This window comes from Andrographis paniculata, unplaced genomic scaffold (assembly GCF_009805555.1).
Source record: "Andrographis paniculata isolate CXL003 unplaced genomic scaffold, ASM980555v1 Contig22END, whole genome shotgun sequence".
Classification (NCBI taxonomy): domain Eukaryota; kingdom Viridiplantae; phylum Streptophyta; class Magnoliopsida; order Lamiales; family Acanthaceae; genus Andrographis; species Andrographis paniculata.
In genome coordinates, this window is record NW_026137513.1 from 2,858,859 (window position 1) to 2,879,093 (window position 20,235).

The 20,235-nt window shown below is 23.8% G+C and overlaps 1 protein-coding gene across 1 annotated transcript; it reads left to right on the forward strand.

Moving 5' to 3' along the window:
* Positions 1 to 6,814: 6,814 nt before the first annotated feature.
* Positions 6,815 to 10,653, forward strand: LOC127245356 (NAC domain-containing protein 83-like). The gene is made up of 4 exons (XM_051266189.1): positions 6,815 to 6,848; positions 9,757 to 9,903; positions 10,002 to 10,258; positions 10,333 to 10,653. Exons 1-4 carry the CDS (start codon positions 6,815 to 6,817, stop codon positions 10,651 to 10,653), a joined length of 759 nt encoding a protein of 252 aa, XP_051122146.1.
* The last annotated feature ends 9,582 nt before the right edge of the window (positions 10,654 to 20,235 follow it).

A 20,235-nucleotide genomic window follows, 5' to 3' on the forward strand; every position in this document is an offset into this window, starting at 1 on the left:
ATCGGACAGAGAAACAAAAATAATAACAATAGTAAACCACAACTGTAAGTATTTATGCATGTATGTATATGTGTATCTCTATCTATCGGGGTTTGACCTGTAACTGTTTTGTTCGTAATCCAAGGCTTTGAACCATCTTCAAACTAATCCAATCTTTAATTAATCAGTGCTGAATATATATGGATTCTATTGTGCCTAAGAAATCAGTGTGAACTTGTGCCTAAGAAAATTTGTTTATAAATAGGGCCAGAGAAAATAAAATCTTAAAAAAGAACCTAAAAATATTTTCAATTGCCGAATAAGAAATATAATCATTGCAGCACAACTGTATTTTGTGTGGTTGTTTGCTTATTATAGCAACTCTTAACCATATTAAGTCTTAAATATTCGTTTTTGTCAACTTAGGTGCGCCGATAAATTTGATATATTGAACATTCTAGGAAACTAGCTGGTTTCTTATTTATTACATGCAATGTAATATAAGAAGATGCATATGATCGAGTTTAAAGGTTTGCTTTCTTACTTGGGAAGATTAGATAATTCGGTTGACAAATTAAAACATACTAGAATTATGAAAATATTGTTTTGGATTGAAAAGCATGTATATATATATATACACTATTTCTTTCATCATAGTCTAAGCTTTAGGGTTGTCTAATAGCAAACCTAATCAGATTGAATTTCATCATTTTAGGGTTTATTGCCAAAGCCTATCAAACATCTTAATTTCATCCAATGTTTAGCTTTTGTTCTCTTTCGTCTAATATTTGAACATCAAAAGTATGTTCTTTTCAATTCAAAGGTTATTAATGGATTCTTGGAACCTTCAAACTCAGAAATTAAGGAGATACAAATTGAATAATTAAAACAACAATTGAAATGAATAAGAAAATTACACGCTATTAAGACTTCGACCAAAATGATGCCAAACTTATACAAATGATTATTTATCCATGGAGTATCCCTATTATCCAAAGCAACTGAAAATTAATAATCGAATGGAGGCTTAGTTCTTGCACTTGCATAGTAATTTGTTTCGAATGAACTTAATAATTAATCTACAATCTCAATTTAAATCACTAATGATTGTTCAGATTTGTTCCTCGCAAGACAACTCATTAATATTGTAACATTTGAATCTTTATCTCCATCGTGTAATTTGATTTGCAATATAAAAGTTTTGAATTAGATCTCCTGTCTCATTCAATTCAACATCATGTTTTAAAATAAAAAACAACTAGAAAATCCCTCTAAACATATGTTTTATAACACTTTCTCTCTAACTCTATAATTCTCACAAGAGTCCCAATATTATCATTAATTTTCACAAGAGTTCCAGTATTATCATTATAAATCCTAAATTAAGAGTTGAGTGAACATACCTGAAAACAATTGGTAACCAACCAACTAATTGTTTAACTTAACCAACTCCAGGCAATGTTGAATCAATATTATGAATTTTCCACAATTTCCTTATAAATTTTTCGTCTAATTTAATAGCTCAGTTTTGAGTCAACTTTGATCCGGCTTCTGATCTTTGTCATTAATATTTGACAATGACCAAGTACAATGTGAGATGCACTGGCTCAAAGCAATCTGAGTTTTCAAAGGTTAGGTTCAGAAATGGCAATGATTCAATGAACTATAAGTCAATTAGTATAATGATATGACATAGATGTTAAATGGCATTCTTATAGAATATAAAATTTCTTTATCATTGATCTATAATAAAATGTTCATATTGTTTGTAAAAATTCTTAACTTCCAACGATAAGTACAAATTACAGATTATTAATACACCCAACATGGTCTTATGATTGCAAAGAGTCTTAGTAAGTGTATTGATTCGAATTTGTCAATAATGTCTCTGGCTGCGAGTCATAATTATGCTCCTCGCAATCGGTGTTCTTTACTGATTTTTTGAGGTTATTACAAATATATTTATATATAAATATATGTATACAGCTACTCTAAGATAAAAATTCTTTCATTGGACGTGTTTATGCTGCAATTAGATCGAAAAATGGTATGTATTCTTAAAAGCACTTCTTTCCACTCAAGAAAAATCAAAATCCCAAAAAGAAAATTGGGGAATGGCTTCAAAAAATTTTACTAATTCACAAAAAAAAAAAAAAAAAAAAAGATCAAGATCCCAATCAAAATCAAAATCCCAAAACACACAATCTGACTAATTAAATGTTGTCTCAAATTGTAATTACTATCCACACATTTTATTTTGGTTTAAACTTAAGTATGAAATTTAACTAATGCATATTAAGTTGTATATAATTATCTTGTCGAATTTTATGGAATCGATCCTACTCGACTAAAAGAAAATTAACAAATATATTAACATTGTGCGTTTGTTAGAGGGTTTGGATTTTCAATAATTGTTAATATGATATAAATAAATATTGATGTAATAATTTTGAATGTAAAATTAATTTTTCTTATAATATAAAATAAAGTATTTTAAAAAAACTCAATTTTTTCAAACAAACAAACTAGTACTTTTTTTTTTTGTAAACATTATTTATAATAAGTAATAAGCCAAACTCAATCTTAATAGTCAAGGATTCATATTTGACAAACGTGTTCTTCAATTTATTTTACAAATAAGAAACAAAAAATGTAGGGACAAAGTAAAATATTCGAGATATTGTTTAAATATAGTGTTATCAAGAAAAATCTCTATCATATTTTTTTAATTAGATACATGCAATAATTTATTTATTTTTTTAAATACATGGGTATGTGTCATTCACTATGTTTTTATACTACCTCCATCCCATAAGAAGAGTACTATAAGGTTTTTGCGTGGTACAAATAAAAAAAAATGACAAAAATACTCTATTTTTCTCTCACCAAACAAATACAATGATATTTGTGGATTAAATTATACAAATATAAGAATATCTTTAACGTTCAGTATAATGCCGTAAAAGACAAATACTGCCCTTCTTATGGAACGGCAGTAGTATAAATTTTTTAAATTTCAATGCATATGTCCGTCAAGTACCTGATCTTTAATAATTTATAATTTTTTAAATTTTTAATTATATTTTTATATTTTATTTTTAATATAAAAATATAAATTATTCACACAACGGTTACGTGGTGCTGACGTGACGGACATGTGGATAATTTATATTTTTCTATTATTTTTTAAAATAATTATCACATGGCGGCACATGTTAGCCACGTGGCGCTGATCTATCTGACACGTGTCCGTCAGTCTTTCACGCAGATGCCACATCAGCATTGAAGACTAAATTGAAAAAAAATTTTACTTACGAAACTAAAATGATAAATGAGTTCAGTTACGAAACTAAAAAAAAAAACAGTTTACCGTAAATAAAAACATATAATTCTATATAGTATATTCATAATTTCTCATACTTTACAACAAAAATATTTAAAAAATATGTATTCATATATAATTATATTTACAATTACTTTATATATAAAGTTCATTGACAAAAATATCAAAATATCTTACATATTCTCACTAATCAATAAAATGCTATTATTTCTTACTTTTTTGCAAAATCCAAAAATATAGTTTGGAGTGGGAAAGAGAGAGCAATGTAACAAAATATATAGGATTTGTTCATATAGTATTTTTGAATGAATTTATTTTTATGTTAGATATAAAAAATTATGTCACTAATAAAAAAAAAAAAATTCTCTTTTACCCACATAAAATGTCTGTATTTTATATTTTGGTTTATCTCATATAATTTATTATTATTATTTTTTTGAAAATATAATTACACACTATAATCACATTTTGAATTTTATAATTTATAATTTTTGGATCTTAATTAAAAAAAATTAATTATATTAATCTTAATCTATAATTATTTTTAGTATATAATAATAATTTTTATTAATATACTTCTTAATTATTTATTAATTATATTTTACCTAAATTTTCGTATTTACCGTTGAATTATTGATTTTTTATGATTAAATAAAATATATATTATATATATTGTGTTAATGAATATATATTATATATTTTTTTAATAATATTTAGAAAAATTATGTTACAAAAAAATATTGAGTGAACAAAATCATAATGTTATATGAAATACTGTTATATCATAGTAATATTTCTTAATAAATGAAATAAATTGAAACTATTACTTATATATATTGTCTAATATATACCTGAGTGAAAAGATAATAATATGTGACAGTGAAAAAATACTTTATGATAAAATATACGAAATGAGAAAAATGATATTTAAATTATTTAATTATCTTAATATGTATCCGTCCCATATACTTTGAGTCAATTATTGTAGATACAAGAATTTATGTAAATTATAATTAGTAAGTAATTAAGAAGTGTATCAGTGAAAATAATTATTATTTAGTGAAAATAATTATAAATTAAGATTAACATAAGTAAAAAGTTTAATTAAGATTAAGAAAATTATAAAATTTAAAATGTGATTAATGTAGATAATCATATTTTCAAAAAAAGAAACGACAAGTTATGTGGGACGAAAATAGAAAATAGAGACAAATTATGTGGGACGGAGAGAGTAATTATTTATATTATACAATAATTATTTTTACTAATATATTTTTTAATTATTTACTAATTATATATTTTTGCTAAATTTATGTATTTACGATAGTATAGAAAAATTTAATGGGATAGAAGAAGTAGCATATAATATCATACATCATATAGATCAATACAATTCTTTTTTTTTTTTTTTTTGCCTATCTTTTCCATCTTCGTCTTTAACAAATAAATATTTTTATTTAGGTTTAAAACTTTCAATCTTTTATTAAATTAGTTTATATTAATCATAAATAAGTATATTTTTTATTTCTTTATATTATATAAAATTTTATTATTTACAAAATAATGTTCATGTTGTATATATTTTTATTGGGATAAATTTTTTTAAAGTATTTAGTTACATATTATAAATTTCTTTTATCATATATATTAATTCCTATTTTAAAATTACTAATAATATTCCTTACATAAAAAAATAATATAATAATAACTTTTTATTATTAAGTAATTAAACACTATCACTTTATTTACCTTATTCTGAATTAAAAATATCATTTGTTATGTCACGAAAGAAATATAAATTTTTATAATAAAATATTAGATTAAAATTAAATTGCAATATTACATTTGTTATGTCAAAAAAGAAATATAAATGTTTACAATAAATTGTTACACTAAAATAAAATTTCAATATTACACTAAAATAACGAAATTCCAAAATTATACATGCAAATATGTATTTATCATTTAATCCTTTCACTCTAAAACCTACACGAACGTTTTGAACCTTCACTTCAATCTGTCACACATATTTTACATATATATTCATAATATATTGTAAAATATTATATGTATAATATATATATACAATGATGATAGTGAGAGAAGTATAATTAGTAGATAATTAAAAATGTATTAGTGAAAATAATTATTTTATAATATAAATAATTATAAATTAAAATTATGATAAATAATTAGTTTAATTAAAATTAAAAAAAAATTAAAAAATTTAAAATGAGATTAAAGTGTGTAATCATTTTCCAAAAAAGGAAAGTGACATGCACTACAAAAAAATAATCTATTTGTAACGGAATTCCGTCCCTAAAGTTCACGTAGTTAACGTAATTTCATTCCTAATTTCGTCTCTAATATCATTAGTAACGGAAAAAGTAGATTTAGAGACAAAAAAGTTTTGTTACAAAAATAATTTTTTCTTGTAGTGATGATATGTGGGACGGACAAAAACGGCAACGTAGATATGATATTTGGGATGGAGGGAGTATAATATAGTATAATATATAACATGTAATATGCATATAAAATAGTATTATTACAGGGAATATGTTGTAATATTGTAATATTGCATCGTTATAAATTTATAATATAAAATATGTATGTTGGATTTTTTCTCTTGCTTGTGGGATATATCGATCTTTTTTTTTTTTTTTTTTCTTTTTCCTTTTTTCTTTTTCTTTTAAGATTACTATTATTTTAAATCTATATATAATTTTTACTGTTTTGAAAATAAAGCTTTTGGACTCAATGTAATTCCGTAAATGCCCACTGAATTTTATTATTACTAATTTTGTGCTTAAGGATAATAGTGAATAACAATGTCATCTAATATTTCAAATTGAGTATATGATTGAATTAGTAAGTACATTAAAGAAAATTTAATCACAATTAAAATTAAATCAAACTGACTAAATTATTTGTTTTTAATAAGTGGAGTAAAATAATAATTATTACTTTCTCATTATTTGTTTATTGAGTAGTTTTGGAGAGTTTTTACAATTATTCTTAAAATAATTAGTTTAAATTATAATCAATTGATTTAATATATCTAAAATCATATTCATAATAATAACATAAAATCAAATTTTAATATGTATTATAATATATAAAAATTCAACTTATATTAAGTGCATATGTCCTTAATATTTGTAACTTTTCACATACTAAATAAAAATAAATGAAAAAAAATGCTCACAATCGTTCTATAATATATATTTAATTTTATTTTAATCATTAGTAGGTGATTATATAAAATTTTAAAATGAATTATGGTTATGCAGGAATAAAATTACAATGGATTATTAATATTTATTTGTGTATTTCGTATATACATATATAATATTAAACATGTAACGTGACACAAGAGATAAAACACTTACTATCTATATGATGTAAAATGTAATTATTCTTTTAATTGTCAAATGCAAATAATAATATTGAATTAATACTGTAGCTTTTACAATAGTACAAATATTAAAGATGGAAAAAATAAATAATTGTCAAAATACAATACCAAAAAGTTAAATAATTACATTAATGGCAATAGATATATTATATTAATGGTTTCGTCACGTACCCACCTTAATAATAATAATAATAATAAATAGTGTAATGCCTGTGTTTATTTTGTCAAAGTTTTCCCAAATTTTATTATTTTGACTATGTATTTTCTGAATATAATACAATTTTTTCTCTTATAAAATATCTTATCAAACATTATTTTAATATAAAATTCAATATGATATTTTCCAAACTTAACGGAAAGAAACACATACTTATATCTCATCATAATTATTATAAAATTTAAATTTTTAACTAACCAAGGGAATATTTAAATTTATTGCAATGTAGTTACTAATTAAACTAACAACCATCACAATTAAGACTTTCTCATTTGATTTTTTAATTTCGTATAAAATTATATAAATTTAATTTACTTTATTTTTGTTTTTTGAAAGTGCAAGTAAATTAATTAATCAGATTATATGTACATTCTTTCACTCAACCTCAAATGAAAAAGCTTATCAAAACCTTTTTTCTTGGTAATTAGAATTATTAGTGGATAATTATACATAGAGGGACAAAAATATCTTTTCAAATTGTCAGTTTCAAAAACTTTTCCCTAAGGGTGTGTTTGTCTGGGTTTTGGATTTTGAGTTGGAATTTGAATAGTAAAAATTTTGAATTTGAATAGTTGTATGATGCGATATAAATAGGTGTTGATGTAATATTTTGAATGTAAAATTGATTTTTAGTATAATATAAAAAATAAAAAATAGGTGCTTGATTTAATATATTTTTTTTTAAGAAAAAATAAGATGAACAGTGGAAATTAAATCCAATCCCGCAAACAAACACACTAGGGGACATGTTGATATGGGACATGTTAATAAATTAGTTTGTTCATTTTTAGAAATGGGATCTAATAATTACCCTTCCGGTAGCTGCAATATTATTACTACTCTCATTTATATTTTGCAAATTAATATTGAATATTAATTATTATATTAAAATTTAATACAAATTAAGAAAATAATTATAAAAATACTTCAATTAGTGTCTTATAATACTAATAGAAAGACATCTGTACAAAAAACTATACAAATATAAAAATATTTTTAATATTAAGTATAATAATACAAAAATAAATGTGACCGTGAATAGAGAGAGTATTATTTTTATTTTGATTTGTTTCATTTTGAAAATAAAAAATTCTTTCTTCCATACAACTCAAAATATCTATTTTAGTATTCTTATTCTAAAACATCTATTTTCTATTTTAATAAAAATAATCATATACTAATAGCAAGATATCTAAATTATAATTATATCATTACATACATAATTATTTTATACGTAAATTCAAAAGTAAAAAATATCAAAATCTCTTACACAATTCTACTAATCAATAAAAACACTATTATTTCTTATTTTACTACAAATTCCAAAAGATTAATGGAGTAATTAATTATATATATATACATTTGTGTTTTGGGAACATTTAGGACATTTATTCTATATTTCAACCATCACCTACCCAACTCATACATGTAATGATTTTTGTAACCCTAGCAAGAAATAACTTATATATAGATATATAATCTTCATGTTTTTTTTGTTATTTTTGTAAAAAAAAATATAGCCTGTTAGCGTGTACACTATAATTTACTAGTTAATTTTATGGTTGCTTTTATTTTATTTTAATTTTTACTTATCTAGTGAAATCTTTGGATGTATTTGGTTGTAGTTTGAAAATTAATTCAAGTTTTTATTTAAATAGTATTTTGATATAATATTTTGTGAAAAAATATTATAAATGTATTATTAATATATATATATAATTGGATCAATTTGTGTAAATTATAATTTAACTAATAATTTATTGTCTATTGAAGAAATATCAAATTTACAGTCCAAGCATTTTTAAACAGGACCGCATGTACGTAACTTGAATTAAAAAATGACCCAATTTATTGAAACAAAATAAAATGATATTGAACGGTAGTTAAGAAATTCATTTAAATACGAAAATCACTTAAATAATACACGTGTAAAATATGTAAAAGCAATGTATGTACAAAATGACCGTTGGAATTTTATTTGAACGAAAAATCTGTTAAATGATACACCTAAAATCATTGTCAGAAGTTAGATTCTTATTTAACGTAAAATTCACTTAAATAATACACGTGTACATATATCTAAAAGCAATGCACATCCAAATTAAATGATCGCCGCAAAGGTGAAGTGACGTGGAACTTCAATTAATAATGTTTTCACTGTTTGTCTCATATATAAACCCGAAAATTGCATAAAAATGCACTAGAAACTCACATATATTGACCTCCGAAAGCTCGTTACAAATACTTTATTTTAACTCATTTACGTAGTATCGAAATATTTTTATTCGAACACAAAATATTAAAAACTTCTAGAAATATTTATATAAACAAAATAAACAATATCATTATAGTCATACATGTGCTACATGTATTATGCAATAAAAATTCTAATTTAATAAATTATATATAAAAATAGAATCAAATAATTTAACTTGATTATAATATGCCACAAAATTCATTTTATATTTTATATTTTGTAAAAAGAGAGTGAAAAAGAAGCAGAGGGCACTGTATGCAAAAAAGATAGCCGAAAAATTAAAGAGGGAAATCCAAATAAATAGAAATTGTGGGTTTTTGAAATTACGTCAAACAAGATTGAGTATTTCTTACGCCAGATGATTTCCATTACTATAAAAGCCCTCACTCTCACCCTTTCTTCCCCACCGCAGCAGTTTCTCGCTCTAGGTTTCCTCTCCTTGAGTCACTATCAATTTTGAGATTCAGTTTTCGTTTCTGAAATGCCGAACGGGCTTGCTTTGGTGAGGAGCGTCAATCAGGGGGGGAACGACGGCGCCGCCGTGGGGCTGCCGCCGGGGTTCCGCTTCCAGCCGACGGACGAAGAGCTTGTGCTGCAGTACCTTCGCCGGAAGGTTTTCAACCACCCGATGCCTGTCTCCGTCATAGCCGAGGCCGATGTCTGCCGCGTCGATCCATGGAATCTGCCAGGTTACGTTAATTCCTAAAAATTGACAGGATAGATCTGTGTGTGTGTGGATTTAGATTTTATGTTGAAATTAGGGTTTTGATGTTTTTTTTGGGTGCAGGCGATGCTGAGGAAGAAAGATACTTCTTCAGCCAGAAGCGGGTCAAGTATCCGAACGGGAGCCGGTCGAACCGGGCGACCGTGTCCGGGTACTGGAAGGCTACCGGGGTGGACCGGCGGATCTACTACCAGGGGCGGGTGCTGGTAGGGATGAAGAAGACGCTGGTCTTCTACCGGGGGAAGGCGCCGGCGGGGGAGAGGACTGACTGGATAATGCACGAGTACAGCCTCGTTATCCCTGCCCACATTGCTGCACAGGTATGGATCTACTTGATTACTTTATTTTGTCGATGGATTGATGATTTTTTATTTTCTGCTTAATTGCGTTGCAGGCGAGGAACTGGGTGCTATGCAGGATTTTCCTGAAGCGCAATGGGAACCGACAGAGCGAGGCCCCAGGGGGGGTCGTGGTGGACGGCGGTGCGGATGCGCCACCACCACTGCCGGCGACAGAAGTGGCCGTGGAGCCACCGCCGCCGGCCCGGGTCCCATCGCCTGTATTTTACGAGTTCCTGGGGCCGAGGAGGCTCGATCTGAATGTGGCGGCGCCGGCGGAGTCCATGTCGGAGTGGAGCGACATGACCGAGGAGGCTGAGACGGAGGATTGTGCCGACAGTGGCACCTGCAAGAGCGACGAGGAAGGCTGCCAGTGAGATGTTGGAGGCGGATGGAGGATGGAGGATGGAGGATGGAGGAGGAGGAGAGGTCGGAGAAGATGGATCTGCCGGAGGCAGATGTAATAATAATATTAATTATGTTATATTAATTATATTATAAAAATTATAGATAAAAATGAAAGGTGCGATATAAATGTAGCAGCTATTCATTCTTTATATATATTGGAAATAAAATAAAGACAATAATAAAACACAACTGTATGTATATATGTATTTCTATCCATCGGGGTTTGACCTGTTACAGTTTTGATCGTAATTCAAAGCTTTGAACCATCTTCAAACTAATTTAAAGCATATATATATATATGGATTATATTGTGCCTAATAAGTGAGTGTGATCTTGTGTTCTTAAGGCCATGGATTTCAACTTTTGGCATTTTTAGATTTTGTCAATTACACATAATTTTTCTAGTGTGACATATTTTACTCGTCTATTTTACAAATTAAACGTTCCATCAAAATTTATCTAGCGGACATTCCAAAAGTAGTGATCGCAGAATATTACATCATGAAAAAACATAGGGTTTGTTTTGTTTTGGTTTAAAATGATATGTTCTTTTAACACTATTTTTCAATTCGATCCCCAAAAAATAATATATTCAATTAAAATATTTTTTACAAAAGTAAAAAAGTTACATATTTAATTTAAAATAATATATTGTATACTTTTACATAATTTTCCGTACTATAAATAAATAAATCAATTAATCTAAAAATGCTAAGTGAATAGAGTCTGAATTTTTGTTTAAATATTCTCTCCGTCCCTTTTGAAAGTAGTTCTTTTTGGGGTTTTGCAATAGATTAAAAAATAATAATATTTTATTAGCTAATAAAAGTATTAAGATATTTTGATTTTTTTGTCATTCGGCTTTAATTGTATATGTAATGATAAGCTTATAATTTAAATAAAAATTAAATATATTTTGGTATTATTATATAATCTCTTTTATTAAAATATAAAAAAAAAATGTTTTTGACTAAGATAGACCAAAAATGGTAAAAAGATACTTTGAATTGAAATATAATGAGTAATATTTTCAATAATTTAATATTTTGTAAGAAAATATAATATTTTTATGAAAATTTATATAGGTTGAGTAATGACAATTTTGATTTCAAATAAAAATAAATACACCAATGATTTTCTTACAAATAACATCGCAAAGTGTAATTTTCTTACAATTTTGTTTTGCCAACAGATTAGATTCTAGCATGATAAAATTTTGAAATTTAGAAAAAAATTATAAATAGAAACAATATTATGCAATATCTTAAAAATTTTACTACTAATACTAATATAAAAATCTAAGAAATATGTGTTCTTTTATTCAAAATAAACCACACATTTTTTTAAAAAAATTAATATACTAAACACATTTTTATATTACCTATACAATTTCCTATACTTCATATAATTTTTTTTTTCTTCAAACTTAACACAAAACAAACACACTTATATATTTTATAGATATAGCAAAACAACTAATTGATGGGACTAAAATGTTCTTTTAACATAAAATTTTCAAATTTTACTATTTAAAAAAAAAAACAAAATTGTCCATAGCTCCCTTGTGGTTTCGAAAGTCAGTCGTAAATTCCCCTTCTACTTTAAAAATTGCATGGCGTCCCCTTATACTTAAAAAAATGTTGCATGAAACCACATTGTGGTTTCGAAACTCAGCATAAATCCCCATTTTACTTTAAAAAATTGCATGAAGCTCGTTTATACTTTAAAAAATATTGCATAAAACCCCCATACCATGCAAAACATATAGATAAGAAATCATCTTCTTATTACACGAGGAAAGTTTCATGGTTGTGAGATTTTATGCAACGTTTTTTAAAGTATAAGGGGGTATCATGCAATTTTTAAAGTACAGGGAGATTTTACGCTGAATTTCGAAACTACAGGGGAGTTATAAGCAATTTTACCAAAAAAAATGTATTTTTTTCTCGCAAAACATTCTACCAAACACTATTTTAATATAAAATTTAAACTCAACACATAATACAAATAAAATATATTAATTGACAATATATAATAATGATTCATACAATATATATTATCATTTGAACTCGATATTAGATATATCCATACAATACATATTATAAAATTTGCTTGAATTTGATAGTCAAGTCAACATACAAATGGTATTCTCGTGGGTTAGATAAGCGATCTTCAATTATGTACGACAACAAATAAAGAGATCTTTATTAACTTAAATTTGACGTCATTTATTTTTTTGTTGCTATCATTTTAGAATAATACGCCTTTTAAATATATTTTTATACTTAAAATCAATAAAAACCATAAGTATGTTCACTTTTATTAATAATAATAATAATAATAGTAATAATTGTTATAATAATTTATTTGTTTATTTTTTAAGTTTGAAAGTATAATAGTTATTCAATGTGAAAATTGTAACTAATTGAATATGATAGTTTTTAAGAAAATTGTAAGAATGCAAATAATAATAAAAAAGAAATCATATCTTTCATTTCTTATTTTTCTTTCAATTATTAATATTATACGAATAAAATATTATTTTATCATAAATTTTTTTGCATTGAATATTTATTTTTATTAAAAATATCTCATTAGGAACACATGTTTCATTTAAACATAATGAATTTTTTTATTTCAAAATATCACGTGTTTGTTTGATTTTTATTTTAAATTTATTTTTTTATTTGAGTTTTTGGTGTAGATGTATTTTGATGTAATATTTTTATAAAACAAATAATATATTTGTATTAGTAATTTTAGTTTGAAATCAAAACCAAACACACACTACATCTTATATATATTTCTAATTTAACTATTTGTAATTTCATATATTTGCTGATTGGTTTTCTTTGTCTTTTAAAATCTTCTTTTTGTTACATACATCAATTTACAATAAAAAGTTTATATAATAAAATACATTAAATATTATACAAAAAAATTAATCAAAAGGTAATTTTATATTTCATTTTAAATATAATATTAAATATATATTTTTATTTAATGTATCACACCTTATATTTAGTTTCAATTCAATCCTTTACTAAATTAAAAACATTCTCAAAGTACAAACATTCATAAACTAGAGCTTTGAGTTATTTTTTATCACTTTAAAGTTTTTGTTTTGTATTTTATTATTTGGTATATAGGTACAAAATGAACATAGTATTGGATAGTATAATTTTTATTTAATGAAAAATAAAAAATTAAACAATATAAAATAAAAAATAAACAATAAACAATAAAAAATAAAAAATAAAAACATGAGAACATACACCCTACACGCAAGGAACACCATTATTTTATCTTAGTAGTATAAATTTTACAATAAAATATTTTTTTTTCCTCCTAAGATATTTGTTTGGTTTTGGCCCCAAACAATCATACAATATTTCTGAAAAAATACCTAATAAAAATATGCTATTTTATTTTATATTATATAATATCAAAATATTAATTAAATAAAAAATTCTTATTTGAAATCAAAACCAACAAACTTCAAGATATTACATCGAATATCCAACACTTATTTTTAATTAATACTAATATTTTTAAACGATAGATGATCTTTTAGTTTTTTGCATAGGAAAAAAAAATCGAAGACAAGCAATGTAATACAAGAATTGTGCTAATACGAAGATATTTAATCCCATAGAGAAAATATATATATATATATATATATTATGATGATATTTATATTAGTTTTTTTTTAAAGATAAAAAGTTGTTACTATAAATTTAGAGGTTAAAAAAAATTAAATTTTTATTTGTATATCTATGTGTTAACCAGAGTTTGCAATGGACTAATATGTGTTATATTAGTTTACTGTGCTTTATTATTTTTTGGGTCGATTCATAATTTCATCAGATTTTTTTTAAAGCCCAATCTAATAGCCATAAAGCTTAACTTACCAAATACATTAAAAAAATATTTAGAAAAACTACAAATAAATTTGCAATACTTTTGTTAACTTAAAATAAATTCATCAAGAACTAAATAATTAATAATAATATTTTTAAACGATAGATGATCTTTTAGTTTTTAGCACTGGGAAAAAAATCGAAGTTAAGTAATGTAATACGAAGATGTTTAATCATATAGCAATAATAATTTTTATTTTTTTTAAAATACCACGGTATGTCTCCTACAATCATATATTTTTTATACTGCCTTCATCCCATAAGAAAATACCATGAATTTTTTGCGGGTAGATTTTTTAATATTAATTATTATATCAATACTTAGTAGAAATTAAGAAAAAATGACAAAATACCTCTATTTTTCTCTTATGTAAAAGACAAATACTTTAGTAATTTATATTTTTAATTATATTTATACATTTTATTTTATTTTTTAATATAAAAATCTATACATTATCTACATAGCGGCCATGTGGCGCTGATTTGACAGAGACGTGGATAATTTATATATATATTTTATAATTTTTTTATATTTTTATTTTTTATATACTTAATTTTATTTTTTATTTTTTATTAGAAAAAAATTAAAAAACTAATAATTATCAACGTGTCAGCCACGCGTTGCAGATCTAGCTGACACGTGTCCGCCAATCTGCCACGCAGATGCTACATAAGCATTGAGGACTAAATTTAAAAAAAAAAAAATTCACTTACAAAACTATTTTAAGATAATCTTCAATTACAATACTAAAATGATAAAGAGTCAATTACAGCACTAAAAAACTGTTTACGCTAAATAAAAACACATTACTCTATAACTCTATATAGTATATTCATAATTTCTCATACTTTACAACAAAAATATTTAAAATAGGATATACTACTAAACAAAGACACTATATACCAATAATATGATTTAAGTTTTTTATGTTATGACATGTTGTTTTATTTAGACATATTTTGAAATAATTTTGACATGTTTGTCAAATAAAAAAATAAATAATAATAAATATAATTATTTCAAATGAAAAATATTTTAAATAAATAATAAATATTCTATGCACATTGTCTATTTACATTATATTATATCGATGAGTAAATAATGAAATATATGCTTGAAATGTATATTAAAATGCTAATATGCTTGTTACCTTAAATAATACTTCATTTTTCAACTTATTATTTTCATTACTTCGTATATTTTATTTTAAAGTATTTTTTTATTTTACTAAAAATAATTATAAAGTAATACCAAAATACTTTTAATTTTGACATAAATTACAAATATATTTTTATATTTACATTACTTTATATATAAAGTCCCAAAATATCATTTTTTGCTTAAGGTTAATAGTGAATAACAATGTAATCTAATATTTAATATATATATATAATATTAAATAAATATATACATATATATATATCGAGAAAGATTAATTTAATTATACACACTAAACATGCTCGAGGGATTTTTTTATTTTAATTATTAATTGATATACATATGATATCTAATTTAATTACTATCTTAAAATATTGTTGCATATTTTCATGTATGAAATATTAATTGGTTATAAAATTTTGCATTGTATGTTTAAAATTGATTGTTAAATAATATTAATCAAGGATACATAAAATCAAAATATATGTTGAATATTATCTATATTTTTAGTACAATATTTTAATGTAAATATTTTATATTGTATAAAAGTCAAACAGTGAATATAAATAGTTGTAACAAATTGAATGTTGACTGGCTTAATCGAAAATCGACAGTTATATAGTTTAACTTAATTATGATTTCAAATTGAGTATATGATTGAATAAGTAAGGCCATTAAAGAAAATTTAATCACAATTAAAATAAAATCAAACTGACTTAGGCACTGTTTCAGTTGATTTTAAAAAATAAGCAGAAGCCAAAAGCAGAAGTAGAAGTAGAAGCCACAAGTAGAAGACGATTCGATTTTATGTTTGGATGAATAATTATAAAAGTAGATTTTTATAAAATTAAATTAAAAAAAAAAACTGTTTGGATATAAAGTTAAAAGTGCTTTAAAATTGTTAAAATAGCCAAATAAGACATATTAATGTAAATAATATATATTTTTTGTTAAAATTGTAATTTAAATAGTAAAACTATTTCTGCCTTTTTCAAAAGTACTCCTTGACGTGCTTTTCAAAAAAGCACTTTTTAGCCTAAAAATTGTTTCTGCTTTTGAAGAGAAACCAATACAAACAAATATAAATATTTTTTTATAAGCAAGAGTAAAAAATCACTTTTCAGAAGTCAATCTAAACGGGACCTTAATTATTATCTTTTAATAAGCTGAGTAAAAAAATAATTATTACTTCTCATTATTTGTTTATTGAGTGTTTTTGGAGAGTTTTTTACAATTATTTTTAAAACAATTAGTTTAAAGTTTAATCAATCAATTTAATATATCTAAAATTATCATATTCATTATAAAATCAAATTGTAATATGTATTATAATATATAAAATTTCAACTAACATTGAGGGCATATTTTTTTTAATATTTGTAACTTTCCACATGCTAAATAAAAATAAAAGAAAAGAAAATGCTCACAATCTTTATACAATATATATTTAATTGTATTTTAATCATTAGTAGGTGATTATATAACATTTTAAAATTAATTATGGTTATGCAAGAATAAAATTACAATGGATAATTAATATTTATTTGTGGATTTCGGGTGTGTTTGTTTGAGGGATTTGTTTGGATTTTCACTATTCATTCTATTTTTTCCCCAAAAAAATCAAATCAAATACTTATTTTTCATTTTTTATATTATATTAAAAATCAATTTTACATTCAAAACATCACATCAACACCTATTTATATCACATCGTACAACTATTCAAATTCAAAATTTTTACTATTCAAATCCCAACTCAAAATTCAAACCCTCAAACAAACACACCCGATACATATATAATTTTAAACACCTAACGTGACACAAGAAATAAAACATTTACTATTTATATAATGTAAAATATAATTATTTTTTTACTTTTCAATGCAAATAATAATATTGAATGAATACTATAACTTTTACAACAATACAACTATGAAAGAGGGAAAAAATAAATAATTGTAAAAATACAATACCAAAAAATTAAATAATTATATTAATGGCAATAGGTATTTTATATTAATACTTCTGTCACATACCCACCTTAATAATAATAATAATTAGTAATAAATGGTGTAACGTGTGTTTATTTTATCAAAGTTTCCCCAAATTTTATTATTTGGATTATGTATTTTTCGAAAATAATACTTTTTCCGTCTGACTCAAAGGGTCCAATTTATCTTTCGCGTTATTGTACTTAACATTAAAAATATTTTTATATTTGTATAATTTTTTGTACAAATATTATTACAATAATATTATAAGATACTAATATAAATATTTTGTCATTTTTCCTTAATTTGTACTACGTTTTCATATAATAATTAATATTCAATATCAACACACAAAAAGTAAATGAAACCCTTAAAATCAAACGGAGGTAATTCAATTTTTTCTCTTACAAAATATCTCATCAAACATTATTTCAATATCAAATTTAATTTAAATTTTTTCAAACTTAACCAAAAGAAACAACACATACTTATATCTCATCATAATTATTATAAAATTTAAATTTTTAACTAACCAAAGGGAATATTTAAATTTATTGCAATTGAAGTTACTAATTAAACTAACAACCATCACAATTAAGACTTTCTCATTTAAATTTTTTAATTTGGTATAAAATTATATAAATTTAATTTACTTTATTTATATTTTGAAAGTGCAAGTAAATTTATTAACCAGATTATATGTACATTCCTTCACTCAACCTCTATTTGAAAAGCTTATCAAAACCTTTTTTATTCATAATTAGAATGATTAGTGGATAATTATACAAAGAGGGGCACAAATGTCTTTTCAAATTGTCAGGTCAAAAACTTTAGTATGTTCATGGTGAGATTGACAAGATTTTTTTCGAATATCTTGAAATAGACATCTTAATAAATTAGTTTGTCTATTTTTAGAAATGGGATGTAATAATTACCCTTCCGCCCTACCTATATACAATATTATTATCCGCTCTAAATGTCTCATTTATTTTTTGTATATTAATATTTGAATATTAATTTTTATATCAAAATATAAGTATAAATTAATAAAAAATATATATATATATAAAAATACTTCAATTAGTATCCTATAATACTAATAGAATGACATCTGTACAAAATATTATATAAATATAAAAATATTTTAAATGTTAAAAACAATGACGCAAAAGATAAATCTGACCATCAGAGGCGGATATAAATATATTATTTTTTATTTTGATTTGTTTCATTCTTGAAATAAAAAAATTATTTCTTCCGTACAACTCAAAATATCTATTTTACCATTCTCATTCTAAATTATCTATCTTCTATTTTAGTAAAAATAATCATATACTAATACCAAAATATCTAAATTACAAATATATCATTACATATATAATTACTTTATACATAAAGTCAAAACAAAAAAATATTAAAATCTCTTGTACAATTCCACTTATTAATAAAACACTATTATTTTTTATGTTACAACATAACTTCCGAAGATCCATTTTGGAATGGGACGGATGGATGGAGTAATTAATTATACATTATTTCATAAAATAACACAATAAAAAATATATATAATATATATATACATTTGTCGTTTTTGGAGCATTTAGGACATTTACTCTTTATTTCAACCATCACTCACCCAATCCATACTTGTAATAACTTTTGTACCCCTAGCAAGGAATTACTTATATATATATATATATATATATAATCTTCATGTTTATTTTGTTATTTTTGTAAAAAAATATAGCATGTTAGCGTGTGCACTATAATTTACTTGTTATTTTTGTAAAAAAATGTAGCATGTTGGATGTGTTTCATTGTAGTTTGAAAATCAATATAAGTTTTTATTTAAATAATATTTTGATATAATATTTTTTTAACTAATAGTTTATTCTTTATCGATGAAATATTAAATTTACGGCCCAAGCATTTTCAAATAGGGCAATGTACGTAACTTGAAGTAAAAACCGACCCAATTTATTGAGACAAAATAAAATGGCATTGAACGGTATTTAAGAAATTTATTTAAACACGAAAATCACTTATATAATACACGTGTATAATATATAAAAAGCAATGTACGTCCAAAATGACCGCTGGAATTTTATTCAACGAGAAATCTGTTAAATAATACAAGTGTAAATATATATCGATCATAAGAACAATGTACGTCCAAAATAACTGACAAATTTTTATTTAATGTAAAATTCACTTAAATAATATAAGTGTATATATATCTAAAAGTAATATACGTCCAAATTAAATGATCGCTGCAAAGATAAAATAACATGTAACTTCAATTAATATTTTTTTAATTGTTTGTCGCATATATATACCTGATAATCGTATAAAAATGCACTCGAAACTTACATATACTGACCTCTGAAAGCTCATTACAAATACTTTTATTTTAACTTATTTACGTAGCATCGGAAATATTTTTATCCAAACATCAAAATTAAAAACTTACAAAAATATCTA

What these genes read in the sequence shown, in the direction of transcription:
- LOC127245356 (XM_051266189.1), top strand. Translation starts at nt 6,815, where the DNA reads ATGGAAAAAATAAATAATTGTCAAAATACAATAC. An exon ending in TAATTGTCAAAATACAATAC is followed by an intron (nt 6,849 to 9,756) that starts CAAAAAGTTAAA and finishes ACGGCGCCGCCG; the next exon opens with TGGGGCTGCCGCCGGGGTTC. An exon ending in CTGCCCACATTGCTGCACAG is followed by an intron (nt 10,259 to 10,332) that starts GTATGGATCTAC and finishes ATTGCGTTGCAG; the next exon opens with GCGAGGAACTGGGTGCTATG.